Source organism: Pyrgilauda ruficollis, unplaced genomic scaffold (genome assembly GCF_017590135.1).
Source record: "Pyrgilauda ruficollis isolate IOZ18807 unplaced genomic scaffold, ASM1759013v1 scaffold101, whole genome shotgun sequence".
Lineage (NCBI taxonomy): Eukaryota > Metazoa > Chordata > Aves > Passeriformes > Passeridae > Pyrgilauda > Pyrgilauda ruficollis.
This window is the reverse complement of record NW_024508213.1, coordinates 31375-57009: the sequence shown is the minus strand read 5'-3', so window position 1 is coordinate 57009 and position 25635 is coordinate 31375. Positions and strand designations below refer to the sequence as shown.

The window sequence follows — 25635 nt, the reverse complement described above, 5'->3', positions numbered from 1 at the left end:
AGGGTCCTACTAGTTCCATTAAATTCTTCCTTAAGGTCCTCTCCTCAGATGACCCCAGCAAGAGAAGCTGAAAATACTGGTCTGGAAATTGCCCAGGTTTTTGTTAAAATGAATCTTTTTTGTGCTCAGGGACAGGCCCCAGGGTGGCAAAGGATGTGCTTGAATAGTCAGTTCTGGGAGTTTGGATGTCATGGGAACATTATGTCCCAGGAGTCTCCTTTTAGGAGGGAGTGGGGGTTGTTTGTCTCCTTGCAGCAGGGGCAGTTAGTAGGTGTGTTTTATTCTGCACCTCGTACCTGGAAATAAAGGTGACAGGCAGCAGCTGCCAGGGCTGTGAGAGAAGATGAGTAAGATGAAGCCATAAATCAGTAAATCATCCAGGAGCCTGCAATAAGATGTGACTATATAACCTCCAGCCCTGCGACCACCAGAGCAAGCCTGAGCTCCTTCTGCTCCTGAGTCAGCCAAGGCCAGAAGCTGCGCCACCAAAATGCCACGGTCACTCGCATGGGCACGTCTGTGACCTGCCACAAGCCTGCATTTACCTGTGCCCAGTGAGCAGGGGATAATATTGGAAACGCTAATGTAGAATCTCCTGCTCGCCTTCATAAAGTCCTGATGCCTGTTATTTTATATTTACTATTTTATTTGTGGTTTCTATATCTTTTCTGGAGGGCATGAAGAGGAGGGCAGAGCATGGGCAGGATGTGTACTAACACCTGTTTCCTTGCCTCCTTCCCAAGCCTTTTTTCCACCTTTTTCAGCATAGCCTCTGCCTGTGATGGCTCCTGGTTGATGGGCTGTTGGAGAAATGTTGCTTTGCAGGAGCAAAAAAGCCCAGCCTTAAGGATCTGTGCTCATTTGAGCTGATCAGGAAAAGCAGGGCAGCTATAAACCTTTAATTTATTTGATAATACATCCTATAACTCTCTGTGTTTGCCTTCTTACTAGAAGGATGAGTATTTGTCAGTTACTGGAGAACGTATAATTTTTCTGCCACCTAGTGTCCAGCCTCTGGAGTGCTCAAGCTTTTGGCTGTGAGTAACAAGTTATTTATTGTTTTCTCTTTAAGTGCTTATAAACATAATAAGTGATGTGGTGTAAATTTCATTTTTTGACTGAAGTAGGTCTCTCATAGTAATAATTTTTACTCTCTGCATACTCTACTATTTGGAAATTGGGGGAATACCAGAGAATAGCATATTTTTATTTTATATCTCATCATATGTGCATATGGTGTTTTGAAGAAAGATAAACAAAAAGCCATGAGAAACTTTGACCAGGTGTGTTCTTGCAGATTTGTGAATTATACAAACGTTCTTATTTGAAGTAGTACTTTGAAGGAGTCTATGAGGATTTATAGACCAAAGTTCTAAATTCCTTAATTTATGTTCTAATCATGCTACCCGTACAAGAAAATGCAAGCCTTTTTTAGCTGTTGAACTCCTGGTATAAAATCAAATGCTCCTGCATGTGTGAATGTGCCTCTGTGTTTCCCTGCCCTGACTGTTGTTGTAGTCACAGAAACCCCTCAGGTAGAAACACAGGAGGCTCCAAACCCACTGTGTGTCTGCGGGATAAAAGTGGCTGTGCTGCGCTCCCTGAACAGAAGGGAGCTGGGGTTGGTGCTTAAGTTCTGAGACATTGCCCAGTTTGTGCTAAAGGTGATTTGGTCCCTTGTGTTGTCCTGGGCCTTCGTCTCTCCCTTGCACTCTGCTGCTCAGGGGTGTCCTAAGCCAGGAGAGATCTGGCATGCACCACAGCAGAGGGATGATGAAGCATTAGGCTTTTAAAGGGGATAATACAGCCATAGTCATCACTTGGATTGCCCCAGTGGAAAGGCATTAAGAACAATCACAAAATTGCATCAATTGCATCAAATTGCATCAATTGTAGCACTGTCACCCTGGAAATTCTTCTAAAGGTCATTCAAGGGTAATTTTAGGTCCTTCTCCTACAGGGTATGATCTCCACACGATACCTACTCTGGGACTGAAAGCCAGAGAACAGTGTAGATCTGTTCTTACACCCACAGTTCCTGCCTGTCCTGTACCCAGCTCCAGGGTGGAGAGCTGGCACACTGGAAAAGATCAGGTGAGGCTGGTGTGTCTGGACACATGGCTGTAGACATCTGTTGCTACCCAGGCATTCTGCAGTACAAAATTAGCCCTGTTTTATGTTATAATGTCACAGTCATATCTGAGCATCTTTGGCTTTTTGTAGCTTAGCTGGGGGCCAGATACCTCATTAATATAAACTGCTTTCTGGATTACAGCCATGGGAGGAAGGAGATGCTGGTTTGTTTTAGAGCAGTTCCTTTGCCTCTGGAAGATCACAGGTTTCAGAGGGATTTCCATCTTTTTCTGCCACAGCTTAACAAAGACAGATTTCGTTTGTGAACCTCTGAATGCTTGGGACCCATGTACAAAGGTCAGAGAAAGTTTGAGTCCTCTCAGTCTTTATGATAAACTCCAGTGAGATTCCAGCTGGTGTCTTAGTAAAGAGTTTGAAATCCCCAGCTTCAGCAGGGAAGGTAGTGGCATCCCTAAGCTGCTGAAACTCAGCAGCTACATCCTGCAGCTTTCCCTCAGGTCAAAACTCAAAGCTCTCCCTGAGGTCATCAGGAGTTCTTGGAGCTGAGCTTGATGCTCCCTCTGGGCAGCTGGAAAACTCAGAGACAGGCAGCTATGAAGGTGTCTCTGAAACTCGGCTGCCCTTCCCTGGCCTGCCTGTGGCCCTGTTTTTCTGGTTCTGATCTCTTTTGCTTTTGGAAGTCACATTTTATGGTAGGGTGTTACCATGGATGTTTGCTGATGCAACACCTGAAAATGGGATAACTGATACATGAGTACGTACTTGGATTTTTGCCTTATTTCCTGTGCACTTCCCTCCCGCTGCCCTGTGCATGCATGTGGTGCATACACATAGAAACGTGGAAAAGAAGGTGAGCTGTGAGGTGAAAAAGTTTGCTCATGGTGAGATATCCTCTGCAGTAAAGGCAACAGGTGACTAGAAAATGTGCAGAAGAGCAATATGGACCTGCAGAGTGACAGGATGGGAAAACAGACTGAGAGTAGGTAGATGTGAAGCAATACACAAGGAAAAATAATCCCCGTGGTCCCCGCTTCAAAATACTGGGATCTTTTTCCGTCGCCCTGATTTTTTAAGATTTTCTAAGCCTTCTGATGTTTGCATTCTTGTATCAAACTTTCTCACACACTTTCTGTAAACAACTTATTGTTTTGCATTCTTTTATGGAGGAGGGGAAACTTGACGGACTGTTGGTTTGTCCAGTGTCCTTGGAGAGGTGGCACTTTCACCCTCCAATCCACTGTCACCTTTGGAAATCTATAAATGTTGGAGTCAGAAAATAAACTCCCCTTTTTCCTGCCTTGAGAGCAACAGCGTGTCTGCATCGTGTTGTCCTATAATGACATTTTTCCTAGAAAATATAAATTCAGTGATTGTTAGTAAGCAAAAATAACCCCAGTCTTATGTTATGAATTTTGAGGACTAGGAATGAAAGCGAGAATATGCTGTATAAATGTAACTGTATGAATCCCTGGGTCGCCTGCTTTTGAGTGTGACTATGATCCTTTATCTCAAAAAGGATATAGCAGAACTGGAAAAGGTCCAGAGAAAGACGCAACGGATGACTAAACGCAGGGAATTGTTTCTCTGTGAAAGGAAACTGCAAGTCCAGTGAGCTGGATAGGGAGGGTTTAATAGAGGCCTACAGAGTTACATGTGCCATAAAGATGGATATGGAGCAACCACTCACTGTCTCTGCCAAAAGAAGAATGAGACACCATCAACTGGAGCTGGCCATAGCCTGACCCAGAGCAAGCACCAGGAGCTGTGCCTTGCACAGTGGATGGAGACCTGGGGAACCCTTCAGATGTGGATGCTGTGTGGGCCAAAAACTGGAGCGGTCACAAAGTGGGGCTGGGCAAGTCCTTGGAGAGTGAGAGCCACTGCAGGCTGCTGACTCAACAAACCAAACTGAGCTGAGGAACCCCCTGAGATGCTTTGGGCTCAGGCTCCTTGCAGGTGAGTGCTGTGTTTGGCTGTAGGGTGGCCCTGCTGAGAGCTTTGCCCCCCTCCCTCAGCATGAGCGAGTGCTGGACAACCCCTGGAGGGGCTGAGCACTGCAACCAAGACTCCAAGAATCTGGGGGAGCAGCCTGTACCCGAGCCAGCTGCTACTGCTGGTGTTTTCCTCCTTGTCTCCCAGCAGAAGGGTGCAAGAGGTCTCTGGAGAGGAGACCTGGTCTCCTGCCCAGGCAGTTGGAAACACTGGGGAGGAGGGTGTTGTCAAAAAGGGCTGTGTCTGTGCTTACACTCTCATGTTTTTCAGCACTGGAGAATAGAGTTTAAACAAGGTTTCCTGGGCCATTGAAGCTGAATGATTTCTACAGGAGCAAGCCATGTCTTAAACCTCTCCCCTAAATCTCCCCCAGGAGACAGGTTGGGTTTGTCATGCAGGGTTCAGGGTGGGGAAGAGGACACAGCTCACAAACACAGCAGGACATGGCCCAGAGAAGCAGTGGCGATCCAGACCATGGATGTAACATGGGCACCTCAACTCAAAGCTGCTGCTGAATGTGCTTCTGGCACAGCTCTATGGTGCAAAAAGAACCATGGTAGCATCTCCCTGGCTTGACCTGAGCTCCTGCCTTGCCACAAAACTTACACTGCCTGAGCTAATGCAGGTTTTGATGTCAATGTCCTTAAACTGTTTGTCTCTGCAACAGGCTTGTATTGATTTAGGTTAATTTGGTTACCAAAAAAAAAAAAAAAAAGGGTTGTGCTGATTGCTCTAAATGGATTAAATAGTGATTTTAGTTAAACTGATGGCAGGCTTGTGTGTAGACAGGGCCTGGAGCTTTGTAAGCTAATGACTTGGCAGTAATGCAATGGGTTTTTTTAGACAGCTGAGACCAAGCTGTTGTTTTAAATACAAGACCATAAGTGTTACTACTGTAGTAAACAGTCCCCAAATGTGATAGTTTTCCACTAACTTGGGCTCCTTCTTAATCCTGGCTGATACCTTTCCTAACTCTCACTTTCCTGATAATAATTTGGCAAGTACCTTTATTCCAAATGGACTTTGCATTAAATCCAAGTGCAAAATATGGAAAATTTCCAATTTTTAGCAAAAGTTTCTAATTTCTGCTCACTTTCCAAGCCTGCTTATTTTTGCAAATTTTTTTTTTTTTTGTCAATGGAAAAAGTTTGTCCTCTTTTTTCATAAAAATTCAAGTAGAAGAAAAATGCAAAGGAGCCTAGCTCCTGCCAACAGCAGGGACCTTTCTCCACAAGAGAGCTCTTAGTGGAGGACAGGTCCAGAAGCAGCCACTGTTCAATTTCTTCACTCAGAAAAATACAAGGGTGAGATCCTAATAAAATCATAGAGGGGTTTGGGTTGGAAGGGACCTTAGCTCTTGGGCATTATGTATTTTGTGCCCATATAATCTCAATGGGAAGAAATCACTGTATTTGCATGAAGTCTTTCCTGCCTGCCTCTGACACCCCCCCTGCCCCCCAGCTGAGCTTCTGTCAAGTGAATCTGCCTCCACAGGTCTTTTCTCCACCAAACTGCAAATACCATTTTGATTCATCTGCTTCCTCTGTTGATTTTTTTAATCTTCAGGTTGGGACTGAAATTAGAAAAGAAAACGACTCCAGACAAATGAGTCACTGAGCCTTGGTTAGCTCTGATCTGGAAGGAAGTAAAGAGTTCTGAGATACTGAATAAGCCTTAGCTCAGAAAACAACAGTCCAAACAGGTAGGCTGTGAACCTTTCCTGTCATAGGCAGGTATGTGGAAGCAGAAATGAGAGGAGCCTTCATGTCTCAAAGCACAGAGAGAGCAGCAAAAAGGAAGAGCTCAGGGTTACCAACTGGACAGCAGCTGGAGACCACAAATCTGAATTATCCTGAGAAATGAGTACATGGAAACCAAACATGCTAACCAAACTAAGCATGGAAACCAAACTAAAACATTTTTGGCAGATGTTTCTATACCACTAGCCCAAGCCATAAACTTGCAGTGTGCTTGCTTGTAAGCTGTGGTAATAAGCATTGTGGAAGCCATCTTCATCCTCAGTGACCACCTCACCAGAGCAATCTGTCAGTCCTTTGTATGTGGCTCTAAGCCCCAATGAGCAAGACTCAGGGGGTGATCACTGAGACATCTTATCCAAGGCTAGAGGCTTGGGGGTAGAGATATTTGTCAAATAAAAATTACAGGTCATCTTCCTTCCTTGAGCACCTGAAATGTAGGTGAACAAATCTTAATCAAACTGACCAAAACATTTGCACAGAGCTGATGGGGCAGCTAGACTGAGAAAAAGGCTATTTATCCCCTCCTCCCATTTGCCATCTGGTGGTGTCTGAGAGCTCCAGAAGACAGCTCCAAAGCTGTTTCAGGCTCACAGCAAAAAAAGCTGCCCATGAGGGATGAATGCCCAGCCCTGGAACGCTGCCCTCCCTGGGCTATGAGTTGTAAAATAAACTCTCAGATCACAACGGCTGGCTTTGCTACAAAAGACTACAAAGCTCACAATGAGTAAAAGAAAATCCTACAAAATCCTTCTTCAGACTTCCCTGAGCCTCTTCCATGAAACAATTAGTGGATGCTCTTGTTTTGAACTTTGTGACTCACTCCTGTAATTCAGTTGTGGCCTCTGATCACTCAGTCACTTAATTCGTGGCAGGGAAACAGGCAGTTGTGAGAATTTCCTCTGTGCCTCCCTGGGCCTCCTGCTGCAGCTCTGGGCACATTGGAGCCTGGATGCTTGCTTCCCAGATGTCCAGGCTCCCCCTCATGAATGCTTCCTCACGGCACCAAGTGGTGAACAGGAAGGTTTCTCAAAGAGAAAACACATCTCACTGTGTTTTATGGTACTTAATCCAGCTGCAAGGGTGATCCTATTATCAATGGTCTAAATAGTTAATTTGTGGCTTGGCTCTACCAGAGTTTTATTTGTAATTTGGTATCTTCACAGCAGGTACACATGTGTGCACCATTGTAAAAACTCCATTAAAGATAATGGACTCTATCAAAGCAATTACACTGGCTAATGTCTCCCACATTCTTTTCTATTAACCGTACTTAACTTTGCCATTCAGCAGTACATTTACTGTTATGAACCAGTAAGTTACTTTTAATCACTGGGTTTGTATAACATGCAGATTTGTGTAACTTTCCAAGTACATTTTAAGTATGAAAGACATTTAACAATTAAACCAGAGATTTCCAGTACACGCTGAATATATGTGAAGGCTTCTCTGTGCTTATGTTACTTTGGTCGTGCTGAGATAATTTGGAAAGCAGAACAAGGAAAAAGTACTGAATAATTTGCCAACTATTCAACATCTAAAAGAGAATTGAAAACAGAAAGCTGAAAAATTCCTCATGCTGGTACCACACGTCAGAAACCCTGCCTTGCGTCTGCTGAACAGTGCTGTATGTTTGTCATGAGGAAAAAACAATTGTGTTCTCTGGCTCCTGACTACCAATTGCTACATTTCTGCTGTTACCAGGAATGGCAGAAGGGGCCGTCACAGAGTGACCCTGGCAGAGCAAACTGCAGTGTCCTTCATGCAGGGCTCCCTCCAGGCCCTGGCGGTGGCTGAGCCAGTCACTCTGGTGGCCTTGGGCAGTTGCTGCTCCTCTGCCAAGGCACAGGAATGAGCTTCTTCACGGGATGCTTAGGCTCATCACTCATGTGCTTTTGACTTTCATCTGCTTGACCTCTCAGACACTTTTAGTCCCGTAGTCTCTTTGCTATTTCCCTTTGGCAGTTGCTTTCTGTCTTACAGCTCATGTTCATTCCTTTCTATTTCTTCCCCTTTTTCTATTTTGCCTTCCCTATTCCTCTTACTTTCCCCTCTTGCTTTCTGCCAAACCATATGCACCGCTCTCTCCTTTTCTGGTTATTTTTCCCAAGGGCTGAATCGCAGCAGTTCTGTTTGAGTGGCCATTTGTATAGCACAGAGTAATCTCCTAGAGTGTGGGGTGCTAGGCTGAGGAAGGTGACCTTCCTTGGTTCCCTCTGCAGTCAGCTGGAAGACATGGGAACCTCCAGAAGGTGACTCAGGTTTTGAGGCTGTCATAAGATCTTGTGAAGACTGATGTCCTCTCATGAGCCGCCAGTAAGGCAGACGAATATCCTAACTTACAGGCTTTGAATTGGGGACCCAATTTTATTTAATACAAATCCTGCTTTTGCAGAGTTTTGGCACACGTCAGATGGACGAAAAGCACAAATCAGGGGATCTTCCCTCTAACCAGCATTGCCCTCCCAGGTGCCAGACTCCTGACCACAGCCTGGCAGTTAGGAGAAGTGGCATTTGCAGCACAGTGTCTGACAGAGCCTTGCAACAACCTTCTCCCATCCCGGAGTCCCATGTCTGCTATAGACAAAGCATTTGATCCAACTTCAAAAAGCCAAGCAAGCACTTTTGCTCCTGTTCCTTTTTTTACTCTAAAATAAGTATCGTGCAAGGAATAAGGAAATAAAAGTGAAAGGGGAAAAAAAAAGTTTCATTCTCACACAGCTGTTTAAAAGCAGGCATCTGCACAGTTTCCATGACTTTCATTTCACCAGGACAGTGTTTCCCAGGAGCTAACTTCAACATTTTGAATGGAGCCACATTTAGCCTTTTCCACAGCGAATCACACAGGAGCCATGAACTGCAAATGCAGTCTTATCTTCATCCAGATATTTGTTCTCTAAGAGAATTTTCCAGTTTCCTGTGATCAGACCAAGAAAATACGAGTGACATTATAACAACTCTCCCAGAGCATGCTTCGTTGTATTCTGAGTTTGCTGACAAGCTGTTACATGATGAGAAGCGGTTTTCTCTGTAGAAGTCTGGTCCTATGATTTGCCTGTGAGATTTTGTCACTGGCTTCACTAGGATTTCACCTCCAGTGCAATTGCAACTTGTTGATCCAAGAATGAAAAAAAATTGTGGAAGTGGTTTTCTCCCTCCCATCCCTGTGCATCTCTGCCCTGCCTTCCCTTATAAATACTTGTGGGCCCAAGGAGGGATGAGTGCTTCCTTCATGAATATCCCTTGTCCCAGGGCAAGCTCAGCAGGACATTCCTTCCCACACTTTATGCTTCTCCACAGATCACTGGGGCAGGTAAAACTGGGTCCACATCCACCTGTTCTTAGGTCCAGATAGCTGTTTGGAGCATGCTTTGCTTATTTTTATTACTGACATAATAAAATGAGGTGATGGACAATTCCTTGGCCTTGTGTCTTACCAAGGTGGCTGCTGCAGCTCATTACCTGCCCCCTGAGTGTGCAGCTGACCTGGTGCCTTTGATAATCAAATTTTCATTAGTCTGCTAAGCAAAAATGCTGGCATTGAGCCACAGGCAAGTTGTAAAGCTAGCTGAATAATTGGAATAATAATTCACTCATATTGAATGTGGTCCATTTAAAGGTGGTGCTTATTTCCTGAATGGAAATTAATATCTTCTAAGGATTTGGTTTAGATTACTTCACTGCATGGTTTACTTCAGCCTTATAATTTTGCCACTGATACATAAAGTGGGTTCATAAATAGAGCAGCAGAGCCTTGGCTGTGCTCAGAGGTAGTGCTGTGCACTAATGTAAATTGTAAATGTGGAGCTAGAAAACGTAACAAGCCCGGCTGGAAAGCTTCCTTGTATTATCTCACAATAATTGTTTCCAGCCAGAAGTGATATTTTCTATAGTAGAAGACAGGTTATTTATATTATTTAGCCTAAAACTGTAATAACATCCTCTGGCAAAAGTATTATCTGATGGTGTCTGAAATGGAATCAGCTTTCCTTTTTTCAGGCATTAATAATTGAAACATTTGTGACACCTCATGGCATTTCCTGAAATGGAGAATAAAATGGGGATGACTTTTTAATTCGTATAGTTTACTTCTTAAAAAGTAGACAACCAGAATTTCCTAGAATTGTTATGTGTGGTTTGTACCACCAACCAGAGAAATATTTTCTTTTACAATTCTGATCAGGCAGAGACAGCAGTACCACCAACCAGGACTGGCTCCTGGCTTAGCAGACAGGAAAATACCTGCGAACAGGCAAGGCGTGTGAAGGTCACAGAAGAGAGTAGGTTTTTTCCCGTTTCCTCAGAAATGCCTGGATGCCTGCTACATTGCCCATCTGCACATTCTCAGGCAAACCCTACAGAAGTGAGGATATGGGCTTTCAATCCCCAGATGGCAATCCTGCTTTAGTACCCCTTGGATTTCTGGCATGCAAGGGAACATGTCTTACATATTAGAACTTTCAATGCTGTGAATTTCTGTTTAATACATTATTTAAGTGATCCTTCACTTACAAGGCATGTTAGTATGAAAATGGGAGAAAATGGCCTTGGGACCCACTCAATCCACACATAAGAATGGATATATACAATGGCCATTCTAAGATGACATGTTAAGGAAGTAAGGTTTATTTAAATGAATAATGCCAAATAATGACCACTTCAAATCCAAATACACATGTGCTGTGAAAAAACTCCCACTATAAAAATGACAGCTCAACAGAAAGTAATTCCATATCCAGATGTAAAAAAAATTAATGCAGGAATGGTTGTTTACTCAGTAGCTGTAGTGTAGTGTTTAAACCCCAGTTTGTGACAAGCAGTAGATACGGAACAATGTGAGAAATAAATTTGAGGAAATTTGAGATTTGGGGTGATTAATTCAGTAAAAAGGACACTTGATGAGAAAATATGTTTATACTCTTTTTAAATCACTAGTGTTTCTGCTTTTGTTTCTCACAGTTTTGTTCTTAGTTGAACTACTGACATATAATTATGGCTGGTTCACACTACTGTGAGTAAAATTCGTTTTTAAAGCCTGCAGAACAGCAGTATGAATCCTTATCTCATTTGTTAGTGATCAGGTACCTCTCGGGGAAACTTAGTTCTTTTCTTTGACTAATTTAAATTTATGGGAAGTCATTCAGTCAAAATAAACATCGAAAGGCTTAACTCTTTTTAATTGGATACCACTGGATTAGGACTTCAAAATTTTTGATTATTAATCCCATAAATATTTTTAATTGAGTGATAATGAGCTATCAGCTTTACTCTTGTTTTGAAGCCTACCATGACACCAGTTGAATCACTGTCTTTGGAACAGGACCAAAAAATGATGCCAGGAAAACCAAAGAACTGTTCTGCCACAGTTGTATATGAATAATGAAACAGAAGATTCTGGAAAGTGAAATGTATTCACCTGTAACAAGAATCACAACAAAGCCTCATCGTTTTCTTTCAGATTGACATGAGTTTGTTTTAAAAAGCTGTTGGGTTTTTTTTTTTAACAAAATCCTAGCTTAGCTGAAGTTTCTAGGAGTTCTGTGGTTTAGTAACTGAGTCTGGGACTTTTACCTTTCACATTAGTCACCTGTATTTATTTTATTTCTCCATCTATTAGAAAGATTACCTTTATTTTAATCACATCACAAGGCGTATTCCAGAGGTATTGTAAGTACCCATAGACTTAACTAAAGCACAAATTTAGAACAACTCATTTTGGATAGGGTATGATGGTGCATCTAAACAAAGCACTGATTAAAGCCATGCAAAAAACTTTTTGCTTCAGTTCTGTGGATGAGCTAAAAATACATATATTTTAAAGTTCTTTGCATATTAACCCATGATACCCGTGCTTTTTTCTGGTTTTTGATGGAAAACAATAATTTGGTGATGAACTTCATCATTGAAAGTGAAATGAGTTCTGGTTTTGGACAATTGGGTTCTTTGCCTCACTGCGCTCTGCCAGCCCGTGCTGCTGCTCTACACCGGCCACTCCTTCCCACCCTCCCACCTCACTGCAGCTGTCCCAGTCCATGCTGCAGCCATCCTTCACAAGATGCCCTGAAAGTGGTTCTTAAAGGGAAGGAGAGAGGATGAGAAGAATAGCTGGAGAAAAAAAATCCATATTAGAACATGAGCATGATGGTTTTTACTCTTCTGATCTATGACAGATGCCACAGTGCCACATGTGAGCCTAGCTTAAAAAGATCAAGATGTCTTGATGCTAAAGAGATAAAAATGAATAAGTATAACATATCTGGGATTTCCTAATTTTTATGCCATGCAAAACCTTCTTTTTTTTTTTTTCTTTTAATTCGATTTGAATTTGCAAGTAGAGCTGGCTTCCCTTCAGCAGCATGTTTTGATGAATACGTTATTTACTACTGAAGCATGAAAGATCTCTGGTGAAGCAGTGATGGGGCAGAGAGGAAAAACAAAGATGAATGCAAGAAGAAGAAGAAGAAGAAGAAGAAAGGCAGATTTTGCAGCTGAGCTGTGAGACGAACCAGCGGTCACAAGGGACAGAGCTACAGGAAATCTGCTCTTTATGGCAGCAGGTGCAGAGGGGAGCTCCCATACCCTGATGTCAATTGGAAGCAAAGGTACCACACAAAGCAGCAGCTATGTGTAGATAATGAGAAGCTGGGAGGCCAAGACAAGCAGTGAAAACGGGTCAATTTGGAGCTTGCACGAGGGCTCAGGAAGCTGTTTGAGTAGGAAAGAGGCAGCAGCACTGCCTTCAGTACAGAGATGGTTTGTTAAAATTTGCTGTGATTTCTGATGCAGCATGTAATGCTGTAGCTTCACAGTCGCTTTTAAGTGGAGAAAAGTTTTTAATGGGGAAAAAAAAAGTTCCTAGTTCATTGAAGAGCCAATGGAATTCTCCTGCCAGCACAAAGGCAGGAGCATGGGGAAAGGGAAGGCAGGCACAACTGGAGAAGTAGTGGAGGGAGCAGGCAGGACAATTTCTTTTGGCGGCTGTGCCTGTATGTTCCATTATAATGAAAAATGGAAATTAAGAAATAGCAAAATTCTCCAGCTCCCTCCTAACTAATCTAAACTAGAAGACAGCATTATAGTATCCACTGTTATGTATGCTCTTCTGTGTCATTTCTTACACCAACCATCTCAGTCTAAATACTTAACTACTGCCTTAAAGTGCATTACGGCAAACGAGCGGGGTAGATTTCTCTACATCTCTGGATGTCTCACTATGTCATTTGAATCAGGCTTAGGGTTATGGTTATAATTAGTTTAGGGCACAATTAAAACAGCATTAAAACCCAAGTATACTATTCTTCTCTACTAGCATTTGCTTCAGAAGGGTATCTGCACCTTTTTCTCCAGTTATGCTTAAAGTCTTCAGTAAAAACTATCTGCCATCCCCCTGCAACTCCTTTCCAATGGTCTGGCAATTGAATGATCATGGCTGTCAAAAAGCAACTCCTTTCTGGATAAAGGAAGAGAATGTCATGTTCTGTGTACACACTCACACATACTCCCGATTATCATCTTAGGTAATGGATTACAGTCTGCTGAATATTCTATTGTGGTGGGACTTTTTTGTTTAATATACACTCTGATATGAAGTACACATGAGGTAAGGCAAGCTCACCTGAAGCAGAAGTGGTGAGGTTTGGGATAAACTTTAACTCTCCCAGTAGATTCAGAACAAATGCAAAGAGCTCACTAGCAGGGTTTTTTTCCCTGAGTACATCTCATGCCCTGCTTCTTCTAAATATTTGTTTTGAGACTATGTCCGTTTTGGTAGCTTTGTATTGATCAGTGTTTCCTGAACCCCTCCTGTTCACCATATAAGCAGCTGAAACAAGTCTGCTGCTGATGCTGAGTTACTTGAGGTAGCATGAACAAGAGCTGCCTGCAAAGAATTGCAGAAGGACCTTGTGAGGTTGAATAACTGGGCAATCAGACCTCAGATGAAATTCACTGTGTGAATTGAACCAGTACCTACCAGGAAAGAAAAATTCCTAGCTTCTCTTTTCATATAAGATGAAAAGCTCTGAAATTATCACAGCCCCTGAGAAGGAAACCGTGCTATGAATTACATATCAGAAAACACAGTTAAGTGTGTGGCTGCACTCAATCAAATGTTACAGACCACTTATGAAGGAACACAGAACAGAATAGGAAACATGAAGAAGCCACTGCAGGAATCCATAGCAGACCTGAACACTTACTTAGTCCCCTCATCCCAGAAAGCAGAAACAGAAAAAAATTAGAGAGGGGCTGTGTACTAGGTCCGTCTGATTAGTTTAGCACTGCACAGTTTGGAAAATGGACTACATTATGAGTTAACACAGGAAATCATCAGGGGCACAGACACATTGGGAAAAAAATATTTTTTCAAGCACAAAAATCCAGGAGCTCACAAAGGCAGGGAGCCATAGCCAAACTCAGAACAAGTGCTGGTGCCTTGTGCAGCAGGTGAGACCTGGGCAGCCCCTCACCCGTGGATGCTGTGTGGGCCAAAGGCTGAAGCAGGCTCAAGGTGGGGCTGGGCAAGCCCTTGGAGAGCTGAGAACCACGGCAGGCGACTGACTCAGCAAACCTCACTGAGCTGAGGAGCCCCTGGGCACACATTGGTCAGAGGGGGGTGACACAGTCCAAAGGGGAAGTTTTGTGGGTGCTGCCTTGTTCCTGCTCTTGCTGAGTGAGCTGCCCTGGCTTTGAGCTGCAAGGCTGTGCTAGATGGGCCATTTGTCTGCACCCGTAGAGCTGCCCTTTTATGACCAATTTCTTTCTGAAGGATGGGAGCCAGCACTGACATCGCTTGAATCAGATGCACTGCAGCAAGGCTGAAGGAAGAAGGATGTGTGGCTATTTTTGGCATGTGAGGCACAGCTGCTTGCTGTCTTCTCTCTCAAGTCAGGAAGGGCACAGACTGGAGCAGGAGGTCAAAACTCTCTTAGCATGTCCTGTATTTCTTAGTAAATGGACTGAAACCAGAGAAAATCAGTAATATGACAGTTGTTAGATAAATCTGAGTTTTTTTTAGCAACTTCTCTGAATGTTGTGAAAACTTCCTTGTGCACAGGATGGTGTATTTAACTTACAATTGCATTTCCTGCATCTGAGAAGGAAGGAGCATTCTTGAAGACTAGGATGGATGGAGGCCATCTGGAAAACTCTGATTTCATGTGCAGGATTAATATAGTGGATATGAGTGAAGCAGGCTTAACTTTAGCAAAGTTAATAAAAGCTAGTAGTAGTAGGCAGTGGGCACTCATAAGCTTATATGAAGCTTGTAATTATGAATAACAATATAAATAATACTGTCACTAGAGAAATACTAGGGATAGCAAAAATGATGTATGTGTTAAGTAGGGAGGAGAAGATACACTGGAAATGGTGGAGGACTAAAATTACCTAAATTACAAAACAGGAAAGGGGATTTTAGCAGAAATTCATGTTGTTCCAATGAGATGTAACAAGGAACTCTTTCATCGGTTCCCTTGGGCAGGCAGGCATTCAGTCATCCCCACGAAAGCAAGGCTCCATTGTGCATAACAGTGAATTTGGAAGAAAAATGCCATAAATTTGAACATACTCTCTTCCTCCTCCTTCCCCCAGCTGTTACTTTTAGGCATGACATCATGGGGACATATGGTTTGGAATATCCCTTGGGTTGTTTAGATCAGGCTGTCCCAGCTGTGTCCCTTCCCAGCTTCTTGTGTACCCCAGTCTGCTCACTGGCAGGGCAGTTCAAGAAGCTGTGTAAGCACTGCCCAGCTAAAACATCCCTAATTCTGGTCACAAACCCAAAACAGAGTCCTAAATAAGCTACTATGAAGAAAATTGCCTTTATACCAACAAAACCCCATACATATACATAAATTATAGCACCTTTTAACAAAATGAAAAACTCTGTGACATAAAGATATGTGGAGCCATACAAAAGCAATGAAAATACATACATAGAATTCACAGTACCACAGAATATTCTGAGTTGGAAGGGACCCACAAGGATCATCTAGTCCAGCTGCTGGCCCTGCACAGGACAGTCCCGAGAATCACACCATGTGCCTCAGAGTGTTGTCCAAATGCTCCTTGAGCTCTGTCAGGCTGGTGCTGTGACCACTTCCCTGGTGAGCCTGTTCCAGTGCCCAACCACCCTCTCGGTGAAGAATCTTTTCCCAATATTCAGCCTAAACCTCCTCTGACACATCTTCAGGCCATTCCTATGCGTCCTGTCACTGGTCACCGCAGACAACAGATCAATGCACTGATCTGCCCCTCCTCTTCCCCTCACAAGGAAGGTGTAACTGCAATGAGGTCTTGTTGTGATAAGGTACAAAATGATGACACAGACACTGCTGTTTTCGAGGGGAACAAAAAAGAAGAAGCTTTATTTTCTGATTCCAACATTTATAGTTTTCCAAAGGTGACAGTGGATTGGAGGTTGACAGTGCCACCTCTCCAATGCCACTGGACAGACCAAGGGTTTATCAATTCTCTCCACCTCCATGAAAGAATGCAAAACATAGATTATTTACAGAACTGTGTGTGAGAAAGTTTGTTGAAAGAATGTAAACATCAGAAGGCTTAACAAAGTTTTACAAAATCAGGGCGACAAGGTCTCTCCTCAGTCTCCTCCAGGTTGAACAGTGTCCTCAGCCACTCCGCATATGGCTTCCCGTCAAGGACCTTCATCATCTTTGTTGCCCTCCTCTGGACACTCTCTAAGCACTTTATATCATTCTTTTATTGTGGTGCCCAGCACTCACACGAGACTTGAGGTGAGGCTGCCCAGGTGCAGAGCAGAGCAGGACAATCCCCTCCCTTGCTCGGCTGGTGATGCTGTCTCTGATGCCCCCCAGGACAGGGCTGGTCCTCCTGGCTGCCAGGACACTGCTGGCTCGTGTTCAACTTGTCATCAACCAGGACCTCCAGGTCCCTTTCCATGGTGCTGCTTTCCACATCTCATTCCCCAGACTGCCCATATATCCAGGGTTGCCCCATCCCAGCTGCAGAGTCCAGCACTTCCCCTGGTTGAACTTCATATGGTTGGTGATTGCCCGGCCCTCTGATTTGTCGAGGTCTCTCTGAAGGGCTTCCTGACCTTCCAGGGAGTTGATAGCTCCTCCCAATTTTGTATCATCTGCAGACTTTCTAAGTATTCCTTTAAGTCCTGCTTCCAAGATGTTTATGGCTACTTGAAGCCAATGAATACCATAATAGCTGTACACGTCTTGCTAAATTCAGTGAGTATCTGACATGCAAAACAGTGCATGAGTAGGGCTCACAGTCACATGATGGCTCTGAGACAAAGCAATGCCCAATATGGTTAAACCTGAAAAAAAAAATTGTTTTCCAAGAGTATGTTTGGTATATATATTTGTTGTTATGCTGGGACCTGTGAGATGGAAGCCATATATCTGTATGTGTAGCATAGGTTGTGTCCTTCACCAGGGGTGAACAACCCAAGATATGGGTTAGGGGCTGAACTGATGGAAAGCAGCTCTGTGGAGAAGGACCTGAAGGTCCTGGTGGACAACAAGCTGTCCGTGAGCCATGCCCACACCCAAGTGGACAACAAGACTGATGCGCTCCTTGGATTCATTAGGAGGAGCATTGCCAGCAGGTCAAGGGAGGGTATCCTGCCCCTCCAAGGAGCCCTGGTGAGGCACATCTGGAGTGCTGTGTACAGTTCTGGACTCCTCAGTACAAGAGAAACATGGAGCTCCTGGAGCAAGTCTAATGGAGGGATACAGAGATGATTAAGAGACTAGAACATCTCCCCTGTGAGGAGAGGCTGAGGGAGCTGGACCTGTTCAGCCTCAAGAGAGACAACTGAGAGGGGACATTATCCATGTTTTTAAGTATCTGAAGGGAGGGTATCAAGAAGACAGAACCAGTTTCTTCTTAGTGATGCTGAGCAATAGGACAAGAGGCAATGGGCAGAAACCAACGCACAGGAAATTCCACCTAAATATGAGGAAGAACTTTACTCTGTGAGCATGGGGACAGATTGTACGAAGACGTTGTGGAGTCTCCCTCACTGGAGATACTCGAGAACCATGTGGACACAATTCCATACCATGTGCTCTACGATGACCCTACTTGAGCAGAGAGCTTGGATCGCTGCGGTCCCTTCCAATCCGACCGATTCTGTGATTCCCTGTTTCCTCTCCCGCCCAACTTAAAGCTGAAGACCTGCGGGAACAGAGCCCGCACAGCCTGGGACCACTGCGCGGGCGGGAGCCCGGAGGACCCGGGTTCCCTGGGGCTGTGCGTGCGCCCGGCCCAGCCCCGGCGGCACCGCACCGCACCACCCTCCGCAGCCGGAGCCGCAGCCGGTCCCGCCCGCCGCCCTCTCCTTCCCCGGGGCGGCGGAGCTGCCTCGAGCCCGCCCCCGGCGGGGAGTGGCCGGGCCAGGGCCGCTTTCCGCCGGGCGCGGGCCGGGGCTCGGCGGGATGTGGCGGCCGCAGCCGCAGCCCCGGCCGGGCGGTACCGACAGGCGGCGCCGCGGCGGCGGCGGGCACGCGGCGGGCGCAGGTGAGCGGGGCCGGGGCACCGCGGCTGCTCGGGGGGAAGGGAGGAGGCGGAGGGTGCCCGGCCGGAGAGCTCGGCAGGAGCCTCTGAACGAGCAGGGGGCGTGGGGCACCCCTGGTGGGGCCGGGCCGGCAGCGCTGCTCCCCGCTGCAGGGGCCGGGCTGGATGCTGCCCTCGGGCTGGGAGTAGCGGCAGCTCTTGGGAGTCGCTTTGAGTATGGAGAGCATGTACTTGGTGGGGTTTTTTTGGTTTCGTGTTGTTTTTTTTTTTTTTTTTTTTTTTTTTTTTTTTTTTTTTTTTTTTTTTTTTTAGGTTTTTTAAACCCCTGGTATACTGGCATTTATTTCAGTTAATGCAGTCTAAGAAAGGGTCTTGCGACTTTGAGATAACGTAGCTATAATTTTTGAACTCAAAAAATAAGATACTTTGATTTCACTTCAGCCTGTGTGGGCGCAGTTATAGTGATACGAAGATTAATGGTTTATTTGGTGTGGTTTATTTGTTTATTTTTTAAATAACCAACTGCAAAGATGGAAGTAATGGTGCTCTTAGAAAAGTCACCTGTGTTATCTCTCCTGTCCTGGCTCAAGGAGGAAAAAGAAAACTGCCATCTCAGCGGACACTCTGTGTGTATATGCTTTTGTAAATAAATGAATCCTACAAGACCATGACCTCTAACGTGGGTGAACTGCTCTCCTTTTCTCTCAGAGCAGTAACAATCAGCTGGTCCAGGCTAGGGCTGCTTATCAACGGTGGTGATGGCAAAAGGCTGGAGCCACGGGGAAATTCTGGAAAAAAAACACTTCACCTTTCCCAGGACAACTGGGAAAGAAAGGTGTACTTCTCACTAGGTGTGTCTGCTGTCTTTTGAGTTGTTTGGGATACGTGGTTCTCCCAGCTCCATGAGTCCACCAAGACTTTCTGCAAACACTTCAGTCATCCTTGCCAACAGTTTAATAGGAAACAGCTCATTCCTGTTTTGGTAATCCATATTCATCTTTGTGTACACGTGCTTGAGTAACTTCTTGCTATGCTTTTGAATTAATTATGCTAGCATTTTAAGAGTTCTGCAGTGAAGTGCTTTTATAATAAAGACTTTCACAAAATATGCTGCAGAAGGTATAGCAGCAAGTGCTGCTGCTAATTAGAAGTAATGATAGTTTTCAAAGAAATGGGTGAAGTCCCCTGGGATGCATTATCTCTTGTTTTGTCCTTTCCTATTGGTTCATTTACTTGCTAATTTGCTATTGGCCTTACAGTAACTCCTGAAAATGGGAAAAGTTCTACTTATTAAAACTTTTCTTAGTGTTTGAATACTAAAGTCCCTTTAATGATGTTGTATGTTCCCCTATCTCATTGCTGAAGTTGAAATTGTTGTGGCTCATTCTGGGAAGACATTGACAGTGGTTTTCCAGTTGAAGCCCTATTCATAGGGGTTCTAGACCCTTATGAAACTGCAAAGTAGGGGTGTTTAAAATAAATATGATTTAAAAGATATTTGATTTAAAAGAAAAAAAGCCTGAGTTTAGAGATTTGTGGTTACTTAAAATATTGGGATCATGGCAAGTTGAAGGAAAGTACAGGAACCACCAAATGTTTATGTGCAGTGTTTTGTATGCTTGAGATTAGGCCTGTATCCAATATGTCTTTTTTTCTTCCCACTGCTTGATACTATCAGAGTTATCAATTTTCTTTATAGCTCTCTTTGAGATTGGGCACCAAAAATGACATGTTCTCATACATGACATTGAAGATTACAGTGCAGCAGCACTCTGAAAAACAGTCAGAGGCAAGTATTGTATTGCCACTGGCTTCCTCCCTCTTTAAATTTAGATAGATCATCCTTTGTTCTCGTCAGTAAAGTGAAGTCAAAACTTTGGGCCTAAGCTGCTTCTGGTGGAGTTGTAGTGGGTTCATGTAAGAAAAGAGGATTTATTAGCATGAGGATAAATTAATTGTGATGAACAGGAGGACAGAAAGCACTGCAAACAATGTTTTGTAGTGACAAAAGCGAAAACCCTGAAGGTTAATTCTGACTTTGTTCACAAATTAGGCACACTTGGTTAGGCTTTTTTTGCTCGCCGTAGCTTGGGCCTTTGACAGCTACTGAACCAGCTGACCTTTCAAGTGCGATTTACTCGAGTGTGTGACGCCTCACGGGCGCTCCTCGGGAGTTATGATATTTTCTTTTCCCATTTTAGCCTTGTGTTTCTTTGAGTGAATCCCTCTTTCTAATTGAGCAGAGACAGGCTGTGACCTTTTCTGGTTTTGGCCATATTGCATATTAATGAGTCCTGTGGAAAGGGGTTTTCTTACCTCCTTTGCAGTATTGTCCTCCAAGGTGAATAGGAAGGGACCTGCAGAGTTGCCATAGTGATTTCCAAGTTCATCCTTAGCATCTTGTCTCTCTTTCCAGAAAGCAGCCCTTTCATGCTGCGTCACTTAGATTAGGGTTGAACCTAGGGTATGTTGTAATACTATTCAATATTCTTGAAGGAAAACTGCTGCAAAACCCTTATGTATTCAGAATGAATGCGCCCTTTGTAAACCAGCAGTCACATGAGGAAAACTTGGCCCTCTGGCACTGAACAAAGGCTGCTGTTCCTATTTTAAGTGTGGTAGTATCCTTTTTTGAAGGTGTTTCCTTAATTCTGTGTAGTGTTTACTATTTAGCACACCATGTAATTTCCTTTTTTCTTCTCCTTTACCATATAGGTGTGGATTTAATTAAGAGCTCACCTGAAAAATGGTTTCAGGGAGAAATATCAAGCCTGCAAGCTACTGATGCTGTGGAAGCGAGGATCCACTATGGATGTACTTTGTTTGCTAAACATAAGTTTTCTGTATGGAAATTGAATTAGCTGTTGACATGGAGTTACTTCCCTATTTATTGATGCTGAGAATGTGAAGTGGCTTAATGAGTAATCTGAAGTCTGCAGGCAGAGGGGTGAGATCATGTGCTTTCCTCAAGTAGGGTTTCTTTGTTCAGTGTGATTCCTTTGGGACTTGCAGAATTTGGATCCTGCCTCCCCTTCGTACGTACTGTAAAATGCTGCTTTCTGTGTTTCAGACCCTCCTTCATCTCACAGCCAAGCTTCCTTCCAGAACACCTCTTATTATCTCTGTGTGATATATCTCTAATTGAGGCCCAGCTGTCTAATGAGCGTGATCAATTGTGCTTTCTGATTTTTCTCACCACATCCTCCCTTCCCCTCTTGCTGCCTTACACACAGGTCTCTTAGTCATGTCACACCGCTGTCAGGATAAATTTACCAGGTCTTGTTACTCTGCTCTTTTTGCCCTCTGTCACTCTGTTTATTCATAACACTGACAAGTGTAAAAAAACCCCAACTAAATTAGACTTTACCTTGAATAGTAAATATTTACTACGTAAACAGCTGTGTACTCAGAATAAGGGTTGGAAAGTGGAAAATATCTTTTCTTAGTACTGCTTAGTTAGCTCCTTTAAAGTTGTATGCACTACCTGTGTTTATAGATTGAATGAAAGAGCAACCAAGTCAGACCTACAGCTGAACAAAAATTTGTTAAACACCCTGTATGCTCTTAGATTATAAAAACTCTTTGGGAAAGAGCTGTGTGGGAAAAGTGGCTCCTTGAAATTAAGAGCAGAATGGATGTGGCATATGTGACCTTTCTCTGTTCTCTGCAATGGCTGAAGAGTTGGTTGTTTGGAGGGGTTTAATGTGCTTTTGATGAAAGTTTTCCTTTGCTGGGCTGAGAGGTCAGTGGGGCAGGAGACCATTACAGAGGAAAATCCCTTAGTAGGGAGACTTTGAGGCAACCTGTGGAGTGAAAAGTCAAGACGTTGATAGTGAGTATTGTAAAACTAAATAAAATGAAAGGGTTAGTGTCTGTGAGAGAGGCAGGAACTGGGAGTTGATACCATTAGATACCATTTTCTGAATTGTTTTGCAAGTCTGCAGATCTGTGTAAGGTGAGGGATGTGGCACTGGTGTAGCTTTTCAAGACCCTGCTTAATGGTGAATGATAATATTAATGGAAAATTAGAATCAGATAATAGTGATGTTTTGAATGTGTCTGTAGATAATGAAGTCTGTCAATGGCTTCACAACTTTATTGATTAATGGGGTGAGCACCACAGTCTCTAGCTCAGCTTATCTGACAGCAACTTGAGTGTAAATCACCATCTGATGATGGTGAAAATCATCAGATTGGTCTGAAAAATATGTTTTAAGCAATAAAGGAAACAATTTTTAACATCTTTTTGTTTTGCTTTTGGGAAGCCATCAACTCTCCAGAGAGCGTGGGAAGGGGAAGAATAGTTTTTTTCATGATAGTAAACTGCTTTCTTGCTGTTTTAGTGGGATACTTTAAGTATTTTGTTTCTGTTATGGTGGTAAGCATTCTTCCCACTGACATAGCGGCTTAGTCTTACAGGTTATCATTACTGCAGATATGCAGGCACTTGGAGTGGTGCTGGGGGAGATTACTTGCAAGGCCAAATGCTTATAGCCACAGGCTTTTCCTTTATGTTGTGGCTATCTAATTCTTGTGGTTGATTGTTCTCCTTCCTCCACACATAAATGTTCTACTTCAAGGAAACACCATGAGGTTCAAAGAAAGGAGCATCCCTGAGTCTGTTCAGGGCGGTAAATTGAGGTAGCCTCAGCTCCATAAAATATCTGAATTTTTGTTTCAAGAGCTAGGCTGATCATATAAACTTAATTTCTCCCTTTGTTAGAGAGTATGTCTTTGGGGACAAGAGCTTTCCATTCTCTGTTAGGATTTTGGACAAAGATGGTTACTGAGGCAGAAATGAGATTGAATTTCATGGTGCTGGTCTAAGTTTCAGGTGCTTCCTGTTGCTAATGGTCCGTGGAGATAGTGGTGATGGAAGGGAATGGGCAGCGCAGCTGTTTGCTGGGGCTTGGCTTTTCCCATTGAATGAGTAGTGCATTAACCCGTCAGTATTTGCATTAATAGCTCAGACTGCCTGTGTTGCATTCCCAGCTCTGCTCCTGAAGAGCCATAGGCACACCACTCCCAGGAGGGTGTGACATGCAGCTGCTGAGTTGGGTGATATTTTACATTGCTGTAGTAACATTTCCTTGCTGTTAACATCTTTTTGGTTCTGTGTCTATGGTGGGAGCAACGTGCGTAGGGTACTGATAGCTGTGCTTCGGCAGTGGTAGGGGCATGAGGTGCTCTTGGATGCCTTGGATGGTCCCAGGCTGTGCTGCCACTGTAGTGGGACAGCAATGTTTTAGCAGGGCACCATGCTGAAACTTTGCTCCTGTCCTGCCAGAATCCTTGTTTAGGAGAGCGGGACATTTTCATTTGCTGAGAGCAGTGAAAATCTTGAGGAGACCCTCACTGAAATTGTGTAAGAAGGATCTGATTACTGTTGCCTGGGGTGCAGAACCAGAGCAGCTGATCCTCTGTGTAGTTTCGCTCCCAAACTAGTTAATAATCAACAGGTATTGTGTTTCCCTTTCCCCTGGAGAGCCTGAGCATGGTCATGGTGAGAGAGCTGCTGTAGTGTTCCCACACTTCTGGCCTGCTGGGGACTTGTACAGACTTGGCTGGGAGAGAAGAGCTGCTTCAGTTAATGGTTTCCTCTGAGCAGACCATTGCGACTGGATGTCTGCTTCCTGTGAGAATGAAGACTGGGGGGAAATCCAGTTTTGCCAGGGGGTCTCGAGTTGCTGTAAGCTAAGAAAAGATCAGCTTCAACTTCTTTTTTTTGTATGCAGTGAACACTAGCAGTAGGGTACTTGTTCTTTTAGCTAATTGAGAATTTTCCTACTATGGTGCCAGCTTTTGCCAATGACAGAATTTTCCATGGGATCATCTGTTCCAGGGTCAAGTTAGGATCTATTTCATGTTCACAAAGCCCACCTTGAGTATAGCTATGATGCAGATTTTCAGGAGTAGATTTGTTACTGTCTACCTTTGTGAGGTAGGACTGACAGGTAAAAACCAGCATTGCTCTTTTGGGAAGAATAATCCATAAGACTTCTGATTGCCCTTTGTGAAACCAACTGGCTTGCCCTTTTGTACTTCAAGGCATTGTGTTTATCTTTTAGAGTGAGGTTAGTAAGGTTTTCCATCTTTCAGTTAAATAGGCAGTGTATATTCATGTCATTCACTTTCTGAGTTAATTTCATTTTATTTTTAAATGATTTATCTTTGTTACAAGTAGTGAGCATGGTGTGTAGCAGCTGTTTTGCTGTGTTTCTGGTGAGGTTGGCATGGCACTGAATTTCTTGATGTGAGCGTCCAGACTTTTCTCCTGGATCTGGATGCACATGCACTTCTTGTGTTACTGCTCCGTGTGCTGCCATACCCTAGTGAAACTTTGTGTGCTTTGCCTAGGTGTAGCACAGTTGGAAGCTGGAAGCCTGGGTATTAAGTGTGACCCTTGTAAGTTTAGACTGGCTGTGGTTTTAATGCTGAGAGGCCAGTTTAACTCTTCAGTGCAAGCTATGAGAAGGACATAGGGTTGCTGTCTTTCGTGCAGGTCTCTTAGGACTAATTGTTCTAGGTGTTAGTTGGCTAAAGGTGATCCCTAATGGCTTGGAAATCATTGTATAAAATTCGAGAGGAGTTTTTAAAAGGATGATTACAAGGCAGGGGGCAAGTAGAGAATAATACCAGGAGTAATAATAATCAAAATCAAGCAGACCAGGTGAAGACAATGCTGAGGATATAAGGAATTCTGGGTAGCAGCCTGTGTACATATTTTGAGCACCAACATTGCTAAAAAGTGGAAGAAGAAAGAGACCAGCCCCCTCAAATTTCTACCAAACTAAGAAGAAGATATAGAAATAACTGTGTTTGCTGCTTAATTCAGTTACAGATAAGGTATAAATCTCTGGCACAGTTTTGGCTGATACATCTGTGTGGCAGAGTATTCAGGTGTGACTTTTTACATGCTCATGTCATAATCAGACTTCACGGACTGGATAGGGTAGAGGCAGTATTCCCTGGGCAGAAGTGGTCTTCCCCCTTCCTTTGCTGGGAAATTTGTGAGACAGGCAGGTTTTGCTGCAGCTGTTCAGATGTGATGTCAGTTTTTTTGTGTGTAATGCCCTTGGCACTATTTAAGGGATTATGTTTTTGAAAGGCAAGTGTCTTCAGAGAGTTGTAGTCTCACAGATGGCTCCATCTTGTCTTCCAGTTGGCAAGCAGCCTAGGAATAAGTATCAAAATAATTTTTAATACAGCAAAGAGAAATGCTTGCCAATGTTTGTACAGCCAATAAAAAGCCTCAGTAATAAAGATTTTGTGAAATAAC

The 25635-nt window shown here is 43.7% G+C and overlaps 1 protein-coding gene across 1 annotated transcript in view; it reads left to right on the top strand.

Moving 5' to 3' along the window:
* The first annotated feature begins 18235 nt into the window (after nt 1–18235).
* The window catches only part of LOC121354283 (disrupted in schizophrenia 1 protein-like), a 28801-nt gene continuing 21401 nt past the window's right edge, over nt 18236–25635 (top strand). The window contains exon 1 of the mRNA XM_041468749.1: nt 18236–18359. Coding sequence (XP_041324683.1) covers nt 18278–18359 — 82 coding nt within the window. The 5' untranslated portion in view covers nt 18236–18277. The remainder of the gene's footprint in view (nt 18360–25635) is intronic.